The following is a 22,502-nucleotide window of genomic DNA, read 5'->3' on the forward strand; positions in this document are numbered from 1 at the left end:
CCCTGTGATAATCTGAGCTTAACGGTAGTGGCGGGAAGGTTTCAGTTGTATGTGTGACCTTGCTGCTGGTGGGTGGGAGGGAGAGGGGAGTTTGCAGTTCACCGTTATGTTTAGGCTTTGGAGTCGGGGTCTCGGTCGTTTGGGCGGAGCTGCACTTGGATGAATAACAAGGAGCAGGGGAGGTGGGCTGACCTTGGCGCGCTCGCGCTCTTGGTTTTGCGTCGCCCCAGAGCAGGTGTGGTGTTATGGGGATGGCTCCAGCATTAAGAGCGGCGGGCTGTTATATCTGATGTGTCATATGTGGGAGGGGAAGGGCTTGCCGTTCTGCGTTCTATTTAGAGTTGGGGACGCTGTAGTGCTGCACTTGGATGTCATCCGTAAGTGACAGAAAATGAGGGCTGACCTTGGCGTTCTCGCATTGTTTGGTTTGCATCGCTTCAGAGCAGGTGCGTTGTGGAGGTTGGTTCCAGAGCATAAAGAGGAGGCGCGTTCGGGCTTATAAATCGGTTATGAAAATCAGTCTCTTGGCACCCCTTCCTTTTCTTTTTATTACTGCTGGCAATGAAACATTCCTGGTGTCTTGGCGAATGAGCGGGTACATGGAAAAATGGGACGGGTATTGTGCTGTATGAACTCGGGGAAAGTCACTGTCACGTGAGCAAAATGACAGCATCAATTGCCCGACATCGTTTTGGGCAACCAGACCATATCACGCTTCGCATTACGACGCCGTCGTACGCGCGTCGCAGGTTACGACGTCTTAGCGCTTCTTAGCGTAACTTACGATCGCGTTTGTGAATCCGACCCCTGACCCCTGAGCAATATACATCATTACAAGACAGGGCAATAAACCTGTGTGCGTTCCTGGAGTCATTCTTTGCCTTGTACATTGCCCAGCAGATGTTTTTCACGCTTTCATCTTGCACGTCGACAAGAGTTCTCGAGTTTACTACATACGAATATGAAACTAATAGCTCATGCCATTCTAATGCTATTCGCAACCTACAGTGCAAGTGAAATATTTCTAAACTATGCTCAACGGAACTTTTCCTAGTTGCACAGCTCTACTACCTACAATTTACTTGTATATACACCCCGGTTTTGTAGTTTGTTTTAGTTTTTTATAGTTAATTTTTGCTTAAGGATCGCAGTAATTTGGATCCCGCACCACCCGAATCGTTACCGTAACTTAATTTCGGTTTCTGTTCCAGGTGAGAGATTTTAGAAGCGACCTTCGTACAACGTTCTTCCAACAACGATAGTCAAAGGTCTGTCAACTTGTCACCACTAGAGGTCACCTTTGTTGCCCAGGACTTTCCTGACTAGAGTTGTTTGTCCACATAAAATCAGTTGCTAGATGAATGTGTCTCTCCGCATTCTCAATCCTGTTCTGTTTCAGGTATTCTAACCGTGCAAAATCTGTTTCTATTAGTGTTACCTGCTATATATCCACTATATTGCTCTTTTTCATTACCGCTTCTGTTACCTTTTCCAGGTAGCACGTTCATCTGGCTGACAGACGGGTGTATTCTCTAAGTCCGCAAGCAACTCAGGAACACAGGAGATTATGTCAATACTGAACCACGGTCCAACAAAGAACAACACTATACACCGATCCTGCGTATCCTGGAGGATTTATGTAGCCAGAAGCACCCACCATGTCTAATGACCTTAAATATCTCATCCTACGCTGAAGCACAAACATTTCTACCACCACTCCAAAATTCACAAAGCATATATAAATAAACCCTACACTGTTCACAACCCTACAAGACTCACTGTTTCTAACTGTAAAGCACAGGCACACAGACTCCCAGAATTCCTCAACCACTGCCCGAAGCATGTTCTGGCAATTCTAGCATTCCGGGTACAAGATGACAAGTACCCTGCCCCTGGACCACAGGAAATTGATGTCCTTCGTAACGTCGCCTTAAAACTCACTGTATACCTCCATTGTATTGACAACATACTTATAATCAGTACCGTAGTCACGGGGGGGCTAGGGAGAGCTCGAGCCCCTCCTACCCAACGTGGACCTACCAACGCCACTCGTGAAAATCCGAGGGGAACATAATACATGGAGGGTGGGACCAGTGTGACCATTGCGAAAGTTATTGCAGTTTATAACGTTCACATCTGATTCAATCCAATTCAACCACACCTGGCTTGACAGCGAAATATAACCCATTATTTACTCCCCCGATTGTGCCAAAAAATAAGGCCCCCCAAAATCGGGACCTACTTATAATTTCAGAACACAGACCACAGGTTCGGCAGACAGACATAGCACTGCAGAGTCTACGTTCATCCAGTTTCTATACTGTATGCGTCTGATTGTGATGCCCCACATGGGTTGCACTTGGATGGCTTCTCATGGCTGTGAGTTCGTATGTGACCATTCAGGTGGTGCATCTGGCTGAACTGTGCAGGACAGAGATGACACTTGTATGGCTTCTCGCCAGTGTGTGTCCGCACGTGGTTCTTCAAGTGGTGCATCTGGCTGAACTCTGCAGGACACAGGTCGCACTTGTATGGCCTCTCACCCGTGTGTATCTGCATGTGACGCCTCAGGTGTGTGCCCCGGCCGAACCCCGCGTCACAGAGGTTGCACTTGAACGCCTTCTTGCCAGCGTGACCCAATAAGTGATGCTTCAGGTGCGTGCTCCGGCTGAACCCTGCATCACAGCGATCGCACTTGTACGGTTTCTCGCCCGTGTGGGTCCACATGTGGTCCTTCAGGTTGCTCATCTGGCTGAACTCCACGGGACAGAGGTGGCACTTGTATGGCTTCTCCCCCGTGTGGGTTCGCTTGTGACGCTGCAGGTTTGTCTTTCGGTTGAACTCCGCGGGACAGACGTCGCACTTGTAGGGCTTCGCGTCTGTGTGCGTTTGCTTGTGCTGCCACAGCTGCATGCCCTGGCTGAACGATGCAGAACAGATGTCGCACTTGTACGGGTTTTCACACGTGTGTATCCGCTTGTGACGCTTCAGGGCTGTGCTCTTGATGAACATTGCGTCGCAAAGGTCACACTTGTACGGCTTCTCGCCCGTGTGGGTTCGTGAGTGATTCTTCAGGTGGTGCGTTTGGCTGAACTCTGCGGGACAGAGGCTGCACTTGTAGGGCTTCTCCCCCGTGTGCGTCTGCCTGTGACGCCGAAGGGTGGTGCTCTGCGCAAACTCCGCAGGACAAATGTCACACTTGTAGGGCTTCTCGCCCGTGTGAGTCCTCTCGTGAACCCTCAGGTTGTACGTGTTGGTGAAACCTGCGGGGCAGAACCTGCACTTGTACGGCTTCCCGTCCGCGCGCGTCTGTTCATGGCTGTCGGACGTGGCGAGGGGCGGATCGCACTTGTGTGCCTCCTCGCCCGTGTGTGTCCGTCTGTGATGCCACAGTTGTGTGCTCTGGTTGAACTCTTCAGGACAGACGGTGCCATTCGGCGTGTGGTCCGTGGCATACTTCGACTGGGAGGATGCATCAGGACGAACCATCTGATCCTCTGATGCGCTGGGTAGCTGATCGGACAGGGCACAAGCATGTACAGGCGAGTGGCGCTTCAGGCTGACCTGCGACATGCAAGCCAGTGTGCACGCCTCACACCTGTACGGCCCCTCACTCGTGCACAGTTTCGCATTCGCTCCCACAGCCGACATACGATAAAACGTGGTGGAACATGTAACGCAGGTAAATGCGTTCACTTTGTAGGTTTTCAGGCGAGTTCCTAAGTGGCCCGTGTCGGTGCGCTTGTACAGCCTGCCTTTCTTGTCGCTGGTAGCTGAGGACTTGCCAGCCCCTTGAGTCTCGTTCCGATCTGGAGAAACATCTCTGGGTTTGGAATCAGCGCATGGACCGTCCACCGTGACCGGGACAGTGTCTTTCAACGGAGGTTCAACTGCTGTTACGTCGATGTTGAACTGCTCACACGAAGAGCCGCAACCTGAAGACACTGGATGACGAATGTCTCTGGGTTCATTCTCGATGTGAAACGTACCAGTGGTTGCTGTTGGCACTGAAATTGTAACAGTGGAACAGTGAGGGTGAAGACAGATAGTGCAGGGTTCGGCAAGATAAACTTCGGGGCTTGTAACGAAGATAAAACAAATAAGCACAGTGTCGGAAAATCTAAAGTAGATGTTAGAGGACGTATTATGTCCCAAAATTTTATGTTGATACTGCCATTTGGTCCATTTCTCTGCGGATAAATCGTGAAAATTATAAGAGCGCCGCTGCCTAATCGGCTATACCTGTGTTTCAGCTCTTCTGCCAGATGGTGAAACGGTCGAACACGGCGTCGCGGACGACATCAAAACTAAGTGAACACGTGGAACTGAATGCAGAGTCGTACTCTGCAATGCCGCGTTCAACTGTTCCGCCATCTGACAGAAAGAAGCTGAAACGCAGGTACTATAGCCGATTAGGCAGTGGCGATTTTTTAATTTTCACAACATCTCCGCAGAGAGACAGACCAAGCGGCATTATGGACATAAAATTTTGGGGTGTAATACGTCCATCTACTTTAGCTTTCCGACACTGTTCTTATATGTTATATCTTTGTTACAAACCCCGAAGTTTATCTTGGTGAACCCTGTACATTAACATAATTGCTATATTTGCTGACATAATGTGCATTTTCACACTTAAATGGATAAACAGAGGGCCATACAAAATATTTCCAGTTAAAGACATCTGATGAAAGCGCACGTATCGCTATCACCATTCCACAAGTCTGCTTCGCCCACAGGGGTGACATAAATCCACCATCTCTGTAACTACCCTCAAGTACTGGTACTGCTTGCAAAACCACCACCTTGTCCTAGTCACACGTCGTCAAAGACGTCATTTTGAGGCATAAAGCCAAAGATGAACGTGTTTTGCCATCGTAAACATGCCGTGCTTCTTCTGCGACATGGTAGCCCATTTCTCCTTAGTTTAAGTACATCGCATCGGTTCAGTGTGTCTTGACACGTGGTCATCATCACATCCCTGGAAGCCGTCAACAGTACGAGGTCTTATGTGCAAAACTGAACGTTTTGCTACAAGATTATTGGGGAAAAACAATTATTGCAGTTGAAAGACGTCCAAAGGTCGTGTAGAAACAACAACCATGTTGTTCACAAACGGTTTGACTACGGTAGCTAGGAAGGGTGGTACCTCGACCGCGCCGCTTCTCCCATACATCGGTGCACAGCGCCACTAGAAGACGGCGCCAGCGAGCGCTGGGAGTCTGAGGTATGCTATGTTCGCCGCGCTCGCGCATACATTTTGCTTGTGTCCCCGGCTCCCGCGCCTATTTTTTGCCTTTGTAGTGTTTCGTGTCTCTCAACAAGTGACGACTTGGTTCTCTTAGCACAGAGGAATGACACCTGAATGTCTGGGCAACTTAAGCAGCGTGCCAAACACTGCTTTGTGGCCGGCTGCAACACTGGATACCTTTCCGCAACTGGAAAGTTCGCGCCCTTCGCCGTTCTGCAGGACCCAGAAAGGTTTCAAGAATGGAATCAGCGTATACCAAGAGCGCACATGCCTCTCCAAGCGCATTCGGCCCTCTGCGAAAGACACTTCGACGAGCGTTATATCATGTGCTTTTATGCAAACGCACCAGTCGTGAACGGCAAGATCGAGGCAATGAAGCGTGACCGGCCTACCCTGAAAGATGATACGGTACCCACAATATTTCTGGACCCCAAAATTCCCGGACAAATTCCAAGAAATTGCCCACTTAGTGCAAGAGGAGGGACCGCAACGTGGAGTCGCCAGTGCGGAATACATCTGATCCTGACATGGGTGATGAAGCTGTAGACACTGGGAATATGTCGGTACAGAAGGACCCTTCCCTTCTTCCTTTGAAGCAGCTTTCACTAGATTTTTCAACATGTACATCCTGACAGCCTCCATGAGTTGACTACCAGTGCTTGAGCCTCAACACACCAAGTTGGTTGTGAGGTCCACAGAAATGAACTAACAGGTGCTGTGTGCAAGTATTATTTGATCACTATGCTTTATTTTTACGTAAAGGGCATAAACCTCAACAGACACAGAGAGAGCAGGAATGTGTCCAAACAGTCTCGACTAAACTAATGTAGTACATAGAAATACCAGGCCAAGCACTTTATTTATTTATTTTTTATTTAAACCAGCTCTATTTATTATTTATTCAATATTTATTTGATTTCTGTTGTGGAAGCTGCTATGCCAGTGGCCAGGACTTCTGGGCAGGGCTGTAAGATTGTTCTAATCATAAATAGTCATAAATGTATATTTTGTTTGTGCAGTAAAGTGCTGTTATTGCTGAGGAAAGGGTGGATGACTAAAAGATAAAGCAGATAATTGGAACAGCCGTGGCAGCCTTTTTCCCTCGCTAGAATCTGTCGGCTGTTGTCGTACGAATTGTGTTTGTTGTTGTTGTTGTTTTTGATGTAAAAGCTCCTCATTTGTTCAGGAATATACGTAGCCCCTGTTCGTAGTGTCTCGGCTAAAAATAAACCCCTCAGAAAATGCTTCCGAACGTGATTATTGGCGAAACTCATCGAAATGCGAACCGCTGACTGGGGAAAGAGCGCATACCTCCGGCTCTCAGCGCCCTCTGCGGCTTTCTTCCAGCGGGAGCATGCGCTTCTCTTGCCGGTCGGGGTACCACCCTTTCTAGCTACCATGGTTTGACTGCCGATCACGGGCACGGTCATGTTTATGGTCACATGTGCGTTGACATTTGCTGTGCCGGGACCTGTCCACGATGGATTGCGTTGGCCCTGCAAGCTTTCGTCTATGTAGCAATACATTGGATGCCACTCGTGTGGCTTCGCCTTATTTCCCACAAGAGTTCGATGAAGCCCACTTCATGTTACCACCATTGTTCTTTTAGTGTGTGTCTGATCGCTTGAGTGACACAAAGGGGCTGGGTTTTAAAACTGCCTGTTGCTGACACGTTGGTTGGCAGTCTTTATATGCCTATGCATGAGGGAGTGAGAGGAGGTATTAAGTGGACCTGCTCTATGTGGGTGGTGCTGACAACACAAGCCCGATGAGTTCTGTTCACTGCAGACGACAATGTATTCCTTTTCTGATAAAGTACGGTTGAGGGGAGAGAGAGAGAGAACATCAGCACCTTAAAGGGAACATGTGCGTCGGTAATGCATAGATTCTGCTTGCTCCTTTAACCTCTGGACACATGTTAAAGATGGGTTTAAGGAGCATGGAAGGACTCGAGAACAAATAGTCTCAAATCCTCAAAATTTTCAAATTAAAAAATTCTCAATATGTCGGGAGAACTGTGAATTTGGATTAGGACCTTGGTCAGACATGGAAAACCCATAAATTTCAGTGGTTAGATAATGGTGCCATGTTTTTAAACACGGCATAACATTTTACGAAGCAATCGAGCATTCTCCTTGACTTTCCTTGTCTCGAGAAACGTGAATTTTCGAGATCGGGGATTTTGCAGATGTAAGCATCGAGGTCTTTCCTCATGTCGTGTGTCTGCCTCAAAAGCCGCATTAATAGGGCTCTTTGTTTTCAGGTTTTATGATTTTTCAAATTCGGGAGGGAAAGATCGGGTGCTATTTACACACACGAATTTGGGGAGGTATGTCGCATATTTCCATAATTTCTTCCCCTGATATCCCGCTAATGCCGTCATTTTGCATCACATACTATGGTATCATTAAACTAATCGACAACTGTAAGCTCTCATCTTCATGCGGCATTGATAATATCAACTCGAAAGTTCTGAAAAACACTAAACTGGAGTCGGCGAGGTTTCTCACTCTGATTTTTCGCCAGTCTCTTGAAAGCGGCGATATCCCTAGTGACTGGTGAGTGGGAAAGATTGTCCCAATACACAAAGGTGGCGACAAGCACTCCCCAACTAACTATAGACCCATATCCCTAACTTGCGTCGCCTGCAAACTCCTAGAGCATATCATTGTCAAGAATATTATTGTCTTTCTTGAGGAAAATGATTTCGTCTATGTTTATCAACATGGTTTCCGGAAAGGCTTATCTTGTGAGACACAACTTGTGGGTCCAGCCCATGACATTATTTCATCAGTTGATATGTCGAAACCAGGTTGACACAGTCTTCCTTGATTTTGCAAAGGCCTTTGACCGGGTGCCAAATCATAGACTTTTATTGAAATTATCGAACTCAATCTTGACCTTTTAACGTTTACCTGGATTCGCAACTTTCTAACCAATGGGGTACAATTCGTCGTTGCTAACGGGATTTCTTTTTCACCGTCATCGGTATCGTCGGGGATCCCTCAGGGCTCTGTTATCGGTCCACTCCCGTTTTTAATTTTTATTAATGATTTACCATCAGGAATATTATCACGAATACGTCTGTTTGCTGATGACTGCGTAGTTTACCGTACCATCTCTGATTCTCTAGATTACTCGGCCCTTCAGGACGACCTTGACAAAATTTCGCAGTGGTGTACAACATGGCAGTTACCGATTAACACAGACAAAAGCAAGGTCCTGTCGTTCGGATGCTGCTAAACGATGGAGTACAGTTATCGACTTGGACCAAGTGCACTGCAACGCGTCTCGTCCTACAAATATCTTGGCGTGTACCTTTCTCACGACATCTCTTGGGCCAGACACATTTCCCACGTCGTCTCAACTGCTTACCATTCCCTGGGGTTTGTATGCCGTAATTTACGTAATAGTTCTAGCGCCGTTAAGAAACTTACATATACTTCGCTTGTGCGTCCAAAACTTGAATATGCCTCTCCTATATGGGAGCCTTTCCAAATCACCTACACAGAAGCGTTAGAAGCTGTCCAGAACAGAGCGGTCCGGTACATTTGTAATAATTTCAGTCCCGAGTCCAGCATCACGAGTATGAAAGCCCAGCTCTGCTTTCCTTCTCTTGAAGCATGTTGCACCATCGCCGCATTATCACTTTTTCATAGTATCTTTCATAACAATTCCGTTAATTCAGACATGCTTACCAGGGCTACATTTATCTCCCAGAGGGTTGACCACCTGTACAAGGTGGGCTTGGTCCATTGTCACCATAACTACTCCCTTCATTCTTTCACTCCTCGCACAGCCAAACTTTGGAATGCTCTTCCCTCGAACATAATCCTGCTTCACGATCCACAGAAGTTCAAAGCCACCCTCACAAGCCATCTCCTAGTGTGTAATGACTTGGGTCTTGTAAATCCAGTCCTTCTCCCACCTTTTGCCGTTATGCATACAGGTTGCAGTATAAACATGTAGTCTGTATACATCTGTACATGTGTGTATAGATATAGATAGAGAGATAGATATAGATAGATAGATGTATAGATATATAGTGTGTATACATGTATACATGTGTAGTGTTGTCAGATATGTGCACGCATTTTTTTAAAATATATTTTTGTTGTTATTTAATTATTTTCAGGGTGATACACGTTTATTAACTGTGTGCATAATGTATGCGCGTAATGACTCGGTCTTGTAAATCCAGTCTTCCTCCCACCTTTTGCCATTTTGCCGTTACGCCTACAGGTTGCAGTATAAACATGTAGTGTGTGTACATGTGTGTATAGATATAGATAGAGATAGAGATATAGATGGATAGATGTATAGATATATAATGTGTATACATGTATACATGTGTAGTGTTGTTAGATATGTGCACGCATATTTTATTATCTTTTTGTTGTTATTTAATTCTTTTCGGGGTGATACACGTTTATTAGCTGTGTGCATTATTTGTCGTATAACAGCAAGTCGCAATTACGTTACGCCTATGTCGTGCCCCCCGTTGTGTAATGACCCTTGTGGTCCCTCAACGTATAACCAAAATAAATAAATAAATAAATAAATATGATCTCTGTTTGATATGTCACCGGGGAATTTTGGGGTGACACGAAAGGCATAGGAAAGAAGCCACTGCTGTGACATTAGGACGAGACACAAGAATCTTTATATTTCCGCTCGGAACTGGGATAGTGAATGTACCATGGTATTTAAACACTTGCCCGAGCTTCAAAAAAGTATTTGTCTTTGACTCCCGCAGGAGTGGATCATAAACGGAGGACAAGTAGGTTGTCACAAATAGCTCTCATTGCTGATATTATGATTTACTTTTTCGACAGGTTACCTAGAACGACAAGTTGAAAAACCGCAAAGATTTCGGGTAGATATTGGGTTTCACCCGAAATCTCAAAACTTTGTTCGGGAGGGGGAACTATCTTGAAAATTCGAGTTTAACCCAAAATTGAAGAACCCTACGCATTAATTATCTGACGAAATGTGAAAATAAGAAAGATAATTTACTACGCTGCAGTTTATGTTGACATCAATTCCATAAATCTTGTGACAATGCGACATTGAACTGAGAGTCCCAATGCTGATATTGCCTACTTGCAGAGGCAGGATGTGTTGGCTAAGAGGCATTTTTATTTCATCCCTCTCTTTGCGCACTCCTTACCACTCAGTTTTGTGTGGACCCTTCTATATTTACCTTGTGAATTTGAATCACAGCTGTGTCCCATTTGATCCTGCCCTTCCAAAACTGCAATGTCGTAAGGCTCAGTTTTCACTACTGTGATTGGAGGTTCGTTTGAAGATTCATCTTGAGGTTCTTCCTTACTGCGTACCGTCCCTGCCACTGGTCCTGAAGTAAAACACAAAGGAGGGGAGTAAGTCACAGGAGGGGAGAAAAGGCTATCGGTTATTAAGTGTTTTGCAAAAGTGGTACATTCTTAAAATGGGTAAAAAAATAAATATAAAATAATGAAAAAGTAATAAGCCAAGAAAAATTAAATCTGGAGAAATTGTAACATGTCTGTTGAGAACGCAAGGTATATGTACCACAGTTTAAAGACAGAGGGCTCAGGAGTTGGTAAAAAAAAGGGGGGGAAGCATCATACAATACTAAAGGGGACTCCCTCAGGTGGTCAAATAACCGATACACATGTGGTATCCGGCAATGGGTGAAGAGTTTTTATGTTTAGCAGTGTTTTGGGACCTTCGGGAAAATTGGAGAAACAAGACGATAAAGTGGGCCAGAAAGAACATAAGACCATGGGGAGTGAAGAAGTCGAATTTAGCGATTAAAAATTACTCTCTGTTTTTGCGTCTGTTGTTGTCAGGAAAGCCAGATTTTAAGATGATGATCTATAAGCGTGTGTTAAAGTCGTGCTCAGAAAGGTTAAAATCCAAGGAAACAGGTGTTGGTCACTGAGGAACAACGCCTCCTTTGTGTCCATAAAACCGTTCCCACATGGAATTTGACGTTTCTCCGACATACTGAACATGACATTTGGTGCAGAGGGTTATCTAGCATACAGTATATGAATTACAGTTAAGAGAGTGTTTTATTTTAAAGGTGAAGTAATAAATTTACAGGTCTGTTGGCTGAAAGCAATCGTGGGTGCCTGCAGGAAAACTTCCTTCAATTTCCTGTCAGCATGAAGGATAATGATGGTTTAGGATTGTTTTACAGTTATTGAGAGATTTATGGAACTGAGTGGTAAAAACTTTTTGGGCTTTCTATTCTAGTTTTCGGTGCTAGTAGGGCATCTCTTTCCTTTAAGTTTGATTTGCGGAGGGCATCATTGACTAGAGGGGAAGGATAACCATGGTTTAGGAAGTCTTTAGTCATGTCGCGCGCATGTTTAGAAAAATCTTCCTGGTCTGAGCATATACGTTTTAAGTGCAAAAACTGTCCATAACGTATGTTTCTTTACTGTTTCCGGGGGTGGTAACTGTCAAAATAGAAATACAGGCGTCGATCTGCGGGTTTCTTTAAAAAGCTTGGTAACAAGTGAGCCCAATCTAAGAGAAACGGCTACATCTAAGAAGCTGACAGACTGGCGTGAGAAGTGACACGAAAATTTAATTGAATGAAGCAGCGAGTTTCACGTCACTTCTCACACCAACTTGTTAGCTTCTCAGATGCAGCCGTCTTTCTTAGACCGCTTACACGTGCTTGAGCTGTGCATGCGTCACGACACATTGTCGTTCTGCGACATGCTCTCTTCACGAAGAAAAAGATTTTTCAAAGGTGTGCAGAAAAGAGACTTTGCTCTCGCTCTGTAGGTTACCGACACTCAGCGTTCTTCCGTGGGAACTTGGAATTTAATTATTTGGAGAACACTCTGCACCAAAAAACGAAAAGAAAAAAGTATTTGTCATCTCAGTGCTCCCTTATCGTTACAGCATTACGAGAAGGGTGTAGCTGAAATATGGCCTTAAAGCCTGGGAGGCAGCCAAATGGTATATGCACGAAGATGTTTTGCCAATGGTGCCTGCACCGATGAACACATCTGAGAACACTGAATGGGATGCGGAGAGATCGCTTTTTTTTTTCTTGGTAGTACGAGCAACCGGAAACACTGCTTGGTTGGTATTTGGTCAATTTGAAAATACAACAGCAAACGACATTTGTGCCATAGTGCTTTGGGTGTTTTGTTGAGAGGCGTCTCGCCACGCTCTGGCTATCTTGTGTCCTGTCGTCGTCTGTTTGTTTTCCTCAAGTCGGGCGTTTTGGGTGCAGACAGCGAGTAATGCCGCGTGCAGCGGTTTGAGGGTGTCACAACCAACTCAACACAGGAGATAAAGAACAAGCCAAGTGTAAAAATGCATAAAAAAGTGCCGGGTGTACCATGCAAAAAAAAAAAAAAAAGTTGACAACACCTTACGTCCCGTAAAAATGTTTCGAATTGAGGGAAATCTGTGCTTGCCGTTTGTGGCGTCTGGTAATGAAGCTTTCGCACTTTGTCGAGAGAACTCCGTAAACTGTTGTGAGAACCCCCGTTACGTTCACATCTCAGTTTCATCACAAAGGCGACGAGGCTGATCGTCTGGCAAAAACTTAAGGGCATAACCGTAAAGGCCGTAAGCGTCAGACATGGGTTTTACTATAACATATTCCACATGACCATTTCGTGAATACCGACTGTCTCAGTAGGACATACCTTACTGGAGCCTCATGACATGTCCTTCAGGAACGTTTCAGAAAACATCCACCACCCGAGTACAAAAAAAATTTACCACAACTATCGCTTCCTGGTGGAGATTCGTCGTGGTGCGGTTGCTGGATATGACCCTCTTCTAGCAGGCATGAGGAACCCTGAGGTTCCAATTTTACTTCCATGGGATGACCACTGAACTCTGGCGAGAGCGGCATTTATTGGACTTTTAAATCCAAGAGGCTGGAACTTGATGACTCAGACACACAGGCAGCTCTTTGGTAATGAGATGTAAAAATGTTGCCCGGGTTTCTCCCTGAAACGACGCGAGTGAGAGTGAAATGGGTGAGAGAGTTATGATAAAACCACGACCTTCTAGATTATAACGACCATGTCGTAGGCACCCCTTCCCTGCTCCGCATTTTTGGAAGGTAGCGGTGGCGCTACTCGTCGTCCCAGTTATTGCTTCCTCAACTTCTACGATACTTTGTACTTTAGCTTAGCTTAGTATTTTTGTACAAGCGGTGGATATTCCATGGAAGATGTTTGATTCTAAAGTCGATTATCATCATCATTCTACACGTTTTCATATCAGCTATTGCTGTCGTCTGCTACGGTAGTCATACATACGCTTCTGCGCCTTCAGAATCCAAATTTCCATCGTCCAAGCGTGGTGCAGATCACACGTGTCAACGAGTAGCGCCCCTAGCGGATTGTGCGGACGGGCTCCTCATAGGGGTTGCTGATTATGACATGGTCGTTATAATCTAGTAGGTCGTGGATAAAACACCTATAAACTGCAGCCTTATGCTCAAGAAATGTGAAAAATCACATTCAAAAATGTGTGAAAATTATGACAAAGGCGATGACACCTCCTGATGCAAAGAAATATAATACTGTAAAAGTGTTTTTAGTCACGTGGTACAGTTTTTCGCGAGTCAAAAAAAATTGTGAATTTATGTACTCACAAAGTGGATACACTGTTTACTGTGGATAATATGACTCGGAACACGAAAATTATTGGTAATACATTAACTGATGCGACAACACCAGGATGTGAAATTCCGATTGTAACAGAGGTTTCGCATGCTTGCCACTGAATTTACAAACAAAAATTCAACGGTCTTTCGAGAACCTTTTAAGGCTAAGCCGTCATTTTGTCTGAGATGTAAAACACAGTTCATTACCAAGGCTTCAAGATTTAGCAGAAATATTTATCAACTACAGGTATCACTTGAGAGAATACATCGGAACTGCACAATAGCAGTTCGCGGGTGTCACTGACAACTACTGAAGCTTAAGGATCGTGGTGCAGAAAGAAACATTTATTCACAAGTGGGTGTCGTTCATTTCTTGCCGACGATTCCTATTGCAATAAAGAATGCCAACTTTTGTGGCCTCCTAGCTACGGTTCAGACTATGGCAAAGCGTAATTTGCACGAGCAGCTCTATGAAAACATGAAAAGAAAAAAAAACGCAACATCGAGGGTTTTCAAGGAGTGTAAAAAAATTTCAGGTTTTCCGGACTTTGAAAATGGCATCTTGAATTTCCAGGCTATTCAGAGACAGTGTGTAGACACTGCCCTAGCTGCGTGTCTATGAGCTTTCGTTTCAATATTTACGACGTCCAGCTAACCCACTTTTCCACTATCACGTTCACAGTGTCACATTTGTGATGCCTCAAAGTGGCATGTAAAGACTGCCTTTGGGTGATACCTGAAGCTGCCCTGTATTACTGAAGACTGAGAGTGTTCTCCCCACTTGTGACGAGATTTGTGATGTGTTGTTCGTGAGTGATTCCAGTTCGAACCAGTCACTCGTGTGATCTCGCACACCTGTCACAAAACTAATCGTACGTCAGTTCAGTTGACTGACGCTTCGTGCTTCGTACCGCTACAGCTGCGGCTGTATTGCCCCCACTGTCAGTAACAACTGCTTGCAACTCCTCAGCTACAAACGAAACCACAACACACACACAAACAAACCAATACGGCTGGCTTTGTTTACAAATCGCATGCGCAAGCGAGTGCTGGCGTGCTGGTGCGCCGCCGTTGTTGTTGGATGGCGCTAAGTGTAAGATACGATAAAATAGGGTACTGAATAGGGTTTAATGTTTAAGAGTAAGAAAATTTTTAATGATTGCAAGCAATAATCAAATAAAATTTCCGTTGTTAGCGGAGAAAACCCTCCAATGCCCAAGAATCAATGAAGTTCAAATAACTCGGGTGATGTCGAAGGTTGGCGTCGTCTGCTTTGTCGTTATGAGCGTCGGCGCTATTCAAATGACATCAACACTGTAGAACGCGCAGAACGTGAAGAAGTGAAGATGTTCGTCTAGTTCGACAGAATAAGAAGAAGAAGACAGAGGCTTTGAATGGGTAAGTTATGAAGCCTTCAGTTCTGCTGATGCAGGCACGCAACTAATGTGTTGGGGTCCTCTTATAAACTTTTTGAGTACAGCATTCAACGAGTGTTCCACTCAAGCCCATTGACGAGCAATAGACACGAGTGTAACACTCGTTGAGTGTTCCGGTCAAAGAGTTTCGTGCAACGCCAGTCACCGTGGCCCAGACAGTGCGCGCACGACGAATACCAAACTTTGGTTTGGTGTTCCTGGAGCTACATCCGCAAATGAAACCCACAAATCATCAGGTGAATGCTATCAGACAGCTTAGATGCCAGCAGCATCATGAATATTGCACATACTATTGAGGTTGACGTTCCTGCAGCACACTTATCATGCAGCGCACAAATCATGTTTGAATTCCTCAAAGGGTATCATTCTCACAGTAACTGCTTCTGCTTTTCATACTTTCCACATGACTGCAAATAGTGCAGAAATAACTGGAATGGAAATGGAGCTGTCCCCAAAGTTCAGTGGTCAACTCCCGAGTGTGAAATTTGAACCGCCTCACGCTGCATTCGTACTGGACCAGATCCAGCAGCAGCACTGCAGTAAGTCCGCACTAGGAGGTGAGAGCTTACGTTAAAGATATTGTTACATTAAAGTAGAAGAAAAATTTAAAATCAAGAAAAATCTTACTCTATGCATTTGCTATGGCCGATGGCAATTTCATTTCACCACACACAGGTGGTAGATACCAATATACAGAAGAGGATTAGTGCATAGCATTAGAATGTGCATGTCACATCACTGCAGGCAGCACCGCCTGTTTGAGGTGATGCGAATGCGAAGCAGGCACAAGGAAAAATGGCGGTGTTTGTGTGAAATAGGCTGATGAAAACTTATTGTGTGAGATTTTGCTTGATTTTTTATTTTCTGTTTACAAAAAAAAATTCAACAAAAACTTGAGACAAATAGCTATTCAAAGTTTCAGATAGGCTAAACCATGTCTTCTGTTTTTGTGGAAGACGGTAGATCCCGAAAGGGGTTGGGGGTTGTCGCTTTACTTCGAAGCTTTGTAGTGCGATTTACTTCTTCCTTTTTCTTTTGCTTTGGGGGCAGCAACAGAGATGTACCGCATTAAAGAAGAACCTCAAGAGGACTGTTCAAGTCAACATCCCATCATACAAGTGAAGACTGAGCCTTACGACACTCCAATCTTGATGGAACAGGACCCAATGGAGCACAGCCATGACTCACAGTCTGAAGGTAAACACAAAATGGTCAGTTGCTTTGGCCACAAAATCTTTGGTACACAAAAGAAAAAGGGATGCGGCACAAAAAGCTTTTCTGTTTTTCACCAGGCACGTATCCGCTTCCCAGCACACGTTCTCGCTTACTAAAGACCCTCAGAATAGACAGAATCACACTGAGATTCTTCATATAACATTACATGATCTCAACATTTGCAGCATTAATTTCAAACGTAAACTGCAGCACAGTGTTCTGGAGTGTTCTAATTGAGAAGACAGGTACCGTAATTTCACGAGTATAAGCCGCACCGCAGATAAGCCGCAGGACCCGTTCTTAGGAGCGTTTTGAAAACTTTCTGGCAGATAAGCGCGATAAGATATTCCTTCACCCGTCGGAGGTGAGGAAACTGTTGAAAAATTCCTGATCACACCACCATCGGTGATAATGTCATCAATTGAGCATCATAGCTGATAAAAAAACACAGTAGGCTAGGCCCTGAGCAAGTGCGAATGCTACCAATCGCGCTAGTAGGCAAAGCAATGGTGCACCAGGAGAAATATATTATAGTACAGCCATGCGCTGTCAACAGGGGAGTGCAATTTCTACCTCAGCGTAGTGTCATGCAAGCATGCATGGTGACAGTGATTTATGTCTTCTGGAAGTCCTCTGGACCCTCGATCCATGAAAAACGCCCAACAAGGGCACAAATCCGATCATGGTAGAGCACAACAAACATCTGTTGTACACCGTGCCGACCCAGGAGTATGAACCACAGGGTTTATGGCCTTCTCTGTGGTCACTTTTGTGGCACAAATCAGTCGCGTCATACTGCCTGTGGCTTATCTGCCAGAAAATTTGCAAAACCTTCCTAAAAACGGGTCCTGCGGCTTATCTGCGTGAAATTACGGTACATAATCTCGTACCATAGAGTAAAAGTTATTTCTTTCTCCACAACATTCGAGGTGTGTTGCTCGAGATCATGACAGGTTTCCAAAGAAGACGTTCGACGAGGTAGATGGCATAGACAACGACACGGTTTAATATGGTACAATACGTAAGAGGCCTACAGCTGGCCGGATCTGAACCCGGCAGGGGTGGATGGTGATACAAGGTTCCAGACCTTCCTGTAGCAATGGTCCCCCGCTTGAACTACTCAAAAATCACAAGGTCCCACTTTTGTGGGGCAAAAATGACTGCTTCCCAATCCAGTCAGGGCCCAGTCAAGGCACCCCCCCAGAAAGAAATTAAGTACCTAATTGGTAAAGTTAGCGAGGTTGCTCACGCGAAAATTCGTGCGTTAGCTCTCTCTAAATCCCAGAATCCTGTCCACCATCTCGAACTTGTTGCGGTTTTTCTAGTGCTCTGGGCTCATTGGATTATTCAAAGCTGGCAACAAAGCACGAAGGCCAAATGCGTCCTTTCTGCCAGGGGAATGTGTGACAAACATCACAATCTATTCACCACTGCTCGACAGCGAGATGGCAAAGTGAAAATAATGAGCCGTTTGCAATTACAACCCTTACACATAGACAGCCATGTATCCGAGGCGCAGCAGTATTTGGAGAGCATATGGAGGGTGGGCCATTTATATTGAACAACAACAACTTTATCTTTGGCTTTGGAGCACACCATTGTTTTTCTTGTGAAATTCCCAATAAGTTTGATGTGTCACATGACCCTTTTCCTATTGAAAAAACAAAAGTTGGATTCAAAATGGCGGACTTCAAAATGGCCGCCATGGTCACCACCCACCTTGCAACGTTTCCCCCCTCACATATACTAATGTGCCACAAACAGGAAGTTATATCACCAACCATTCCCATTTTATTAAGGTGTATCCATATAAATGGCCCACCCTACTTCTTTTCCTTCATAAGTTGAACACGACTATAAATACAAAATTCTGCCAGAACAAAATACTTCTGTCAGAACGCTAGGTCTTACACTAGGGCTCAGGCCAATTTTGCATCAATACTTAATCTACGTCTTCTATCCAATAATCTGACCAATGCCAGGTAACTGAATCCTTATGTGATAATTAATGGGATATTCTCAGCAATGGGCACAAATGCAAGAGGCGTTCAATAAGTTCTATGCCTAACATAGAAGCCAGAACTCTGGGACCGTGAATGTGTTTTCTTCTGTTTTGTTATGGGATTAAGAAAATTCAGTTATCCACAATAGTACCAGACGATATTGGTCCACTGAAGGGTGGCATAGTGGTGACCAGGTCCTTCCGGTGGTGAAAAATGTTGGTGTTCTTTCTTTTTCCTCATAGTTTGCACACAAGGTCCCAGATCTTCCACTCGCAGTAAGAAGGCGGTATCGCTTTCGTTTCAAGTTTGCTCGCTCGCGCGCCACACTGTGGCATGTGAATTACATCCTGATTACTCACAATTGACCGTGTATGTAATTTGTGTGAGCAAATATGGCAGCTATTCCAGTAAAATATCAGAATCCGTTTGCACATTCACTGTCACATTTCAAAACTTTCAGACTCAACAGCAAGCACAGTCACGCCTAACGTTAAGGAGGAGACCACAGACACTAGTGATTCAGCGTCGTCTGCTAGCCAGGAACATCATGAGGTTGTGCACAATTTTAATGGGTCCAAACAGCAACTCGTCGCAACACAGGATCAGGTGGGAGAGGAGAGCCTCGAGCGCATCCTCAGTCCAGCTGCATTCTTCCTGTCTGAGAGTGCGAGGGACCATACGCAAGAGCACCCTGGTGAGAAGCCATACAAGTGCGATCTCTGTCCTGCAGCATTCAGCCACAGCGCGCAGATGCATCGTCACAAGAGGACACACACAAGCGTAAGGCCCCACAAGTGCGATCTCTGTCCATCTCAGTTCACCAGGCTGCACCACCTGAAGGATCACATACGGACTCATACTGGAGAGAAGCCATTCAAGTGCGATATCTGTCCTGCAGCGTTCATCCAGAGCACGCACTTGCAGCATCACAAGAAGACACACACGGGCGAGAAGCCATACAAGTGCGATCTCTGTCCTGCACAGTTCATCCAGAGCACACACCTGCAGCGTCACAAGAAGAAGATACACACCGACCAGAAGCCACACAAGTGCGACCTTTGCCCTGCAGAGTTCGTCCGAAGCGCGCACCTGCAGAGTCACAAGAAGACACACATGGGCGCGAGGCCATACAAGTGCGATCTCTGTCCCTCTGAGTTCACCCAGCTGCACCACCTGAAGGACCACATACGGATTCATACGGGTGAGAGGCCGTACAAGTGCGTTCTCTGTCTTGCAGAGTTCAGACACAGTACACACCTGCGACGTCACAAGAACACACACACCGGTGAGAAGCCACACAAGTGCAATCTCTGTCCTGCAGAGTTTACCTACCTGCATCAGCTGAAAGATCACGTGCCGACTCATACGGGCGAGAAGCCGTACAAGTGTGATTTCTGTCCCGCGGAGTTTGGCCGGAGCAGGAACCTGCAGCGTCACAAGAAGAGACACACAGTGACGAAGCCACATAAGTGCGATATCTGTCCTGCAGAGTTCAGACACTTCACAGACCTGCAGCATCACACACATACACACACACAGGCAACAAACTCTAAGAAAAAACTATTCCCGCTTGGAACTGCGCCTTCGAAGGAAGTTAGCTGAGGGACTGTAAAGGCCTGCTTAAATGGTCCATTAACTATTTCTAGTGTACACAGTTTGGAAGCCACTTCTAAGAAGTAAGTTCACATTAAAGCAACCTGGGTACATAGCAAACCCGATAAACAGTGTTACTGAAGCCATATAAAAATTATGCGTACGTTAGACTGCGCACAATACATATAAAGGTGGCCAATAGATTTCATTTGCCAGTGGTGTTTTTGGCACCACAAAAATGAAGAAATCAAGTGCACTGAAGAAGCCTGTGCTATGCAAGAAAGTAATTTACTCAGTCCCTCTGTCATGCGGGAGAAAGTATGTGGGGCATACGGGAAGGCACCTCAATGCTAGGTTGAGGGAACACCGTGCCACCCTTACGGGCACATTCTCAGGGCATTTAGTTGCACACTATAACATGCGTGGCCGTGTACCAGGGTTTTGGAACGCAGTTGTCGTAGAGAAATCTACCAAACAAAAAGTGATGGAGAAGTATTGAGGCCTACCAGATTGATAAGTTAAGGGGTACACGAGCATCGGCGAGCCTTCTGTTGGCTTGTATAAGAAGATGTTTTAATTCCTCGTTAGGTTTCCGGCCTGACATGATCGTGAGTGCCAATGTTTCGGCAGAACCAGTTTTCTTTACAACTAGGAAAGACTTGAAAGCAGGGTGCCCATGTCATGTTCATTAAATCCCTCTGTGTCACCCATCAGTGCTTGTATACTGTGCTTTCTTGGTGTGCTTCCTCGATCGTGCATGTTTTTCGTATTGTTGTGGAGCTGCTAGTGCAAATTCTGCCTTTCTGTAGTCAGAACTACTATGGCTTTGAAACCACAGGTGCCAGTACTCATTGCAACAAGAATCTGCCGACAGAACCAGAACAGCATGAAATGAATGTCGCTTTGCGTTGTCTTCACCCGCCTTCCTTTCTATCCTATGACCTTTATTGTTCGGGAGTCATCAGTCATGTCTGTGTACGGATCACTACATCTTTCGGTGCACAGACAGGTAGAAATCCAGCGAACCTGTAGAGAAATACGAAGGACAAGAGCTGTCGATATTTCGAACAGAGAAATCGAACAGTTCGAAATATCGGCGGTTCGTGTCCTGAGGCAACTCCCGTCGTATCTTTCGGTGCAGATTTTTCACATTTGAATGTGGAAGGAGCAAAACTCTTCCACCATGGGAAAAGGAGTTGGAATTGTGGGTATTGATCTACATTTCAGGATCGTTAGGGTGCCTGAATGTTCCTTGTGTGCTCAATGTATTCATGAAGTACAATGTTGGGCTGCCCACCAGTGGAGCGTCTTCCGTTGGTGGTTTTGTTATGAGGAGACGTGGCAGCCTTAAAGACAAGAATTTTGAGAACACCTTACTCTTGAAAGCCAATGGACGATACAAGCCACACTCATGACCTGCACTTTGTTCACACACCTGACGAAAGAAAGCCTTTTGACTGCGATGTTTGGTGTTTCTTTAACGTGGCGAGAGACTTTTCCTTGTGTAAGACTTCTCTAACTTGTTTTTCTCCCACAAGCACAACTACCACCATGTTTCAGAACATGTGCAACATGTACAACAAATCTTGCACGTTGCAGTCAACTTTGTGAATGTAATTCAGTGTAATATACAATTAATCTTTCAGTAATCTTAATCAAATTACAATAGAAAGTAACTAGTAACTAATTTAATTACTTCGGTGAACGTGTAATTGTAATCATAATTCAATTACTTTGGAAAAGTAATTTTTACAGGTCTGACAGAGAGGTCCTACACCGAAACAGTCCGGTTTCGTTGTCTCATTCAAAATTTATCCCAAAAATATCTGAGAAGGGTAGTTTCATTTTAAATCGAACAACGTGTGAAAGTCGTATTTTTTAATTCGCCCAGAAAAAAATATATGTTAAAGGACAGCTCAAACGACGCAAATCGCGCCACGTGCGACGCTCGTGCGTGGAGTAGTTTCCGCGTAGGAGAGGGGGAAAGTCGGAGGCTGCTTGAGCACGCTTTCTTCTGGACCGACTTTGACGGGATCTAGCACCGTTAATTTTATGTCTAGGAACTGGAGGTTTTTTGTGATTATAGGCTGCACCATAGACACTGTCGACAGTCACCCACAGAACTCTGAGAGCCACAGATTTTCTGTTAAAAAATGCCAAACCTGGCGTAAACGTTCAAAAAGGCCAAACTTTGTTACCAATTTGCTTCATGACGAAACCTCTGAGAACATCGAGCTTAGTGCCATTCGATAGGACATTGAAAGAGCTTTCATGCTGTATAGAGCTCCTTTTTCTCAGTCCAGTTATTTCTGTGTTATTAGCTTGAGAATCACACATAGTAGGCGAAAATTGCCAATGTTGCATCTCGA

At 45.1% G+C, this 22,502-nt stretch overlaps 2 protein-coding genes across 8 annotated transcripts; one reads left to right on the forward strand and one right to left on the reverse strand.

Annotated features, from left to right (window-relative positions):
- Positions 1 to 1,617: 1,617 nt before the first annotated feature.
- Positions 1,618 to 14,951, reverse strand: LOC135391398 (zinc finger protein 436-like). Of its 3 annotated transcripts, none has more exons than XM_064621654.1 (4): positions 14,763 to 14,951; positions 12,989 to 13,222; positions 10,455 to 10,607; positions 1,618 to 4,007 (listed from the first exon to the last, which is right to left on the reverse strand). In XM_064621654.1, exons 2-4 carry the CDS (start codon positions 13,122 to 13,124, stop codon positions 2,305 to 2,307), a joined length of 1,992 nt encoding a protein of 663 aa, XP_064477724.1. In that variant the 5' UTR covers positions 13,125 to 13,222; positions 14,763 to 14,951; the 3' UTR covers positions 1,618 to 2,304. The 3 variants fall into 3 exon arrangements, with proteins under 3 accessions (XP_064477724.1, XP_064477722.1, XP_064477723.1); XM_064621652.1 differs by having other exon boundaries at positions 14,623 to 14,951; XM_064621653.1 differs by lacking the exon at positions 14,763 to 14,951 and adding an exon at positions 13,875 to 14,615.
- Positions 14,952 to 15,176: 225 nt separating this feature from the next.
- On the forward strand, positions 15,177 to 20,846 carry LOC135392918 (zinc finger protein 664-like). Of its 5 annotated transcripts, none has more exons than XM_064623570.1 (4): positions 15,177 to 15,284; positions 15,740 to 15,879; positions 16,373 to 16,519; positions 19,001 to 20,846. In XM_064623570.1, the coding sequence occupies exons 2-4, from the start codon at positions 15,756 to 15,758 to the stop codon at positions 20,140 to 20,142; spliced, it is 1,413 nt and encodes a 470-aa protein (XP_064479640.1). In that variant the 5' UTR covers positions 15,177 to 15,284; positions 15,740 to 15,755; the 3' UTR covers positions 20,143 to 20,846. The 5 variants fall into 5 exon arrangements, with proteins under 5 accessions (XP_064479640.1, XP_064479642.1, XP_064479643.1 ...); XM_064623572.1 differs by having other exon boundaries at positions 16,379 to 16,519; XM_064623573.1 differs by having other exon boundaries at positions 15,740 to 15,861.
- Positions 20,847 to 22,502: the final 1,656 nt, after the last annotated feature.

Source organism: Ornithodoros turicata, chromosome 4 (assembly GCF_037126465.1).
Source record: "Ornithodoros turicata isolate Travis chromosome 4, ASM3712646v1, whole genome shotgun sequence".
Taxonomy (NCBI): Eukaryota; Metazoa; Arthropoda; class Arachnida; order Ixodida; family Argasidae; genus Ornithodoros; species Ornithodoros turicata.

Coding starts and splice junctions, on each gene's coding strand:
- LOC135392918 (XM_064623570.1), top strand. CDS start 15,756: ATGGAAATGGAGCTGTCCCCAAAGTTCAGTGGTCAACTCCCGAGTGTG. Junction 15,880..16,372: donor CAGTAAGTCCGCACTAGGAG/GTGAGAGCTTAC, acceptor CTTTGGGGGCAG/CAACAGAGATGTACCGCATT. Junction 16,520..19,000: donor CCATGACTCACAGTCTGAAG/GTAAACACAAAA, acceptor CAAAACTTTCAG/ACTCAACAGCAAGCACAGTC.
- LOC135391398 (XM_064621654.1), bottom strand. CDS start 13,124: ATGCCGCTCTCGCCAGAGTTCAGTGGTCATCCCATGGAAGTAAAATTG. Junction 10,608..12,988: donor ACCAGGAAGCGATAGTTGTG/GTAAATTTTTTT, acceptor GTTTTACTTCAG/GACCAGTGGCAGGGACGGTA. Junction 4,008..10,454: donor CTGTGATTCAAATTCACAAG/GTAAATATAGAA, acceptor TTACAATTTCAG/TGCCAACAGCAACCACTGGT.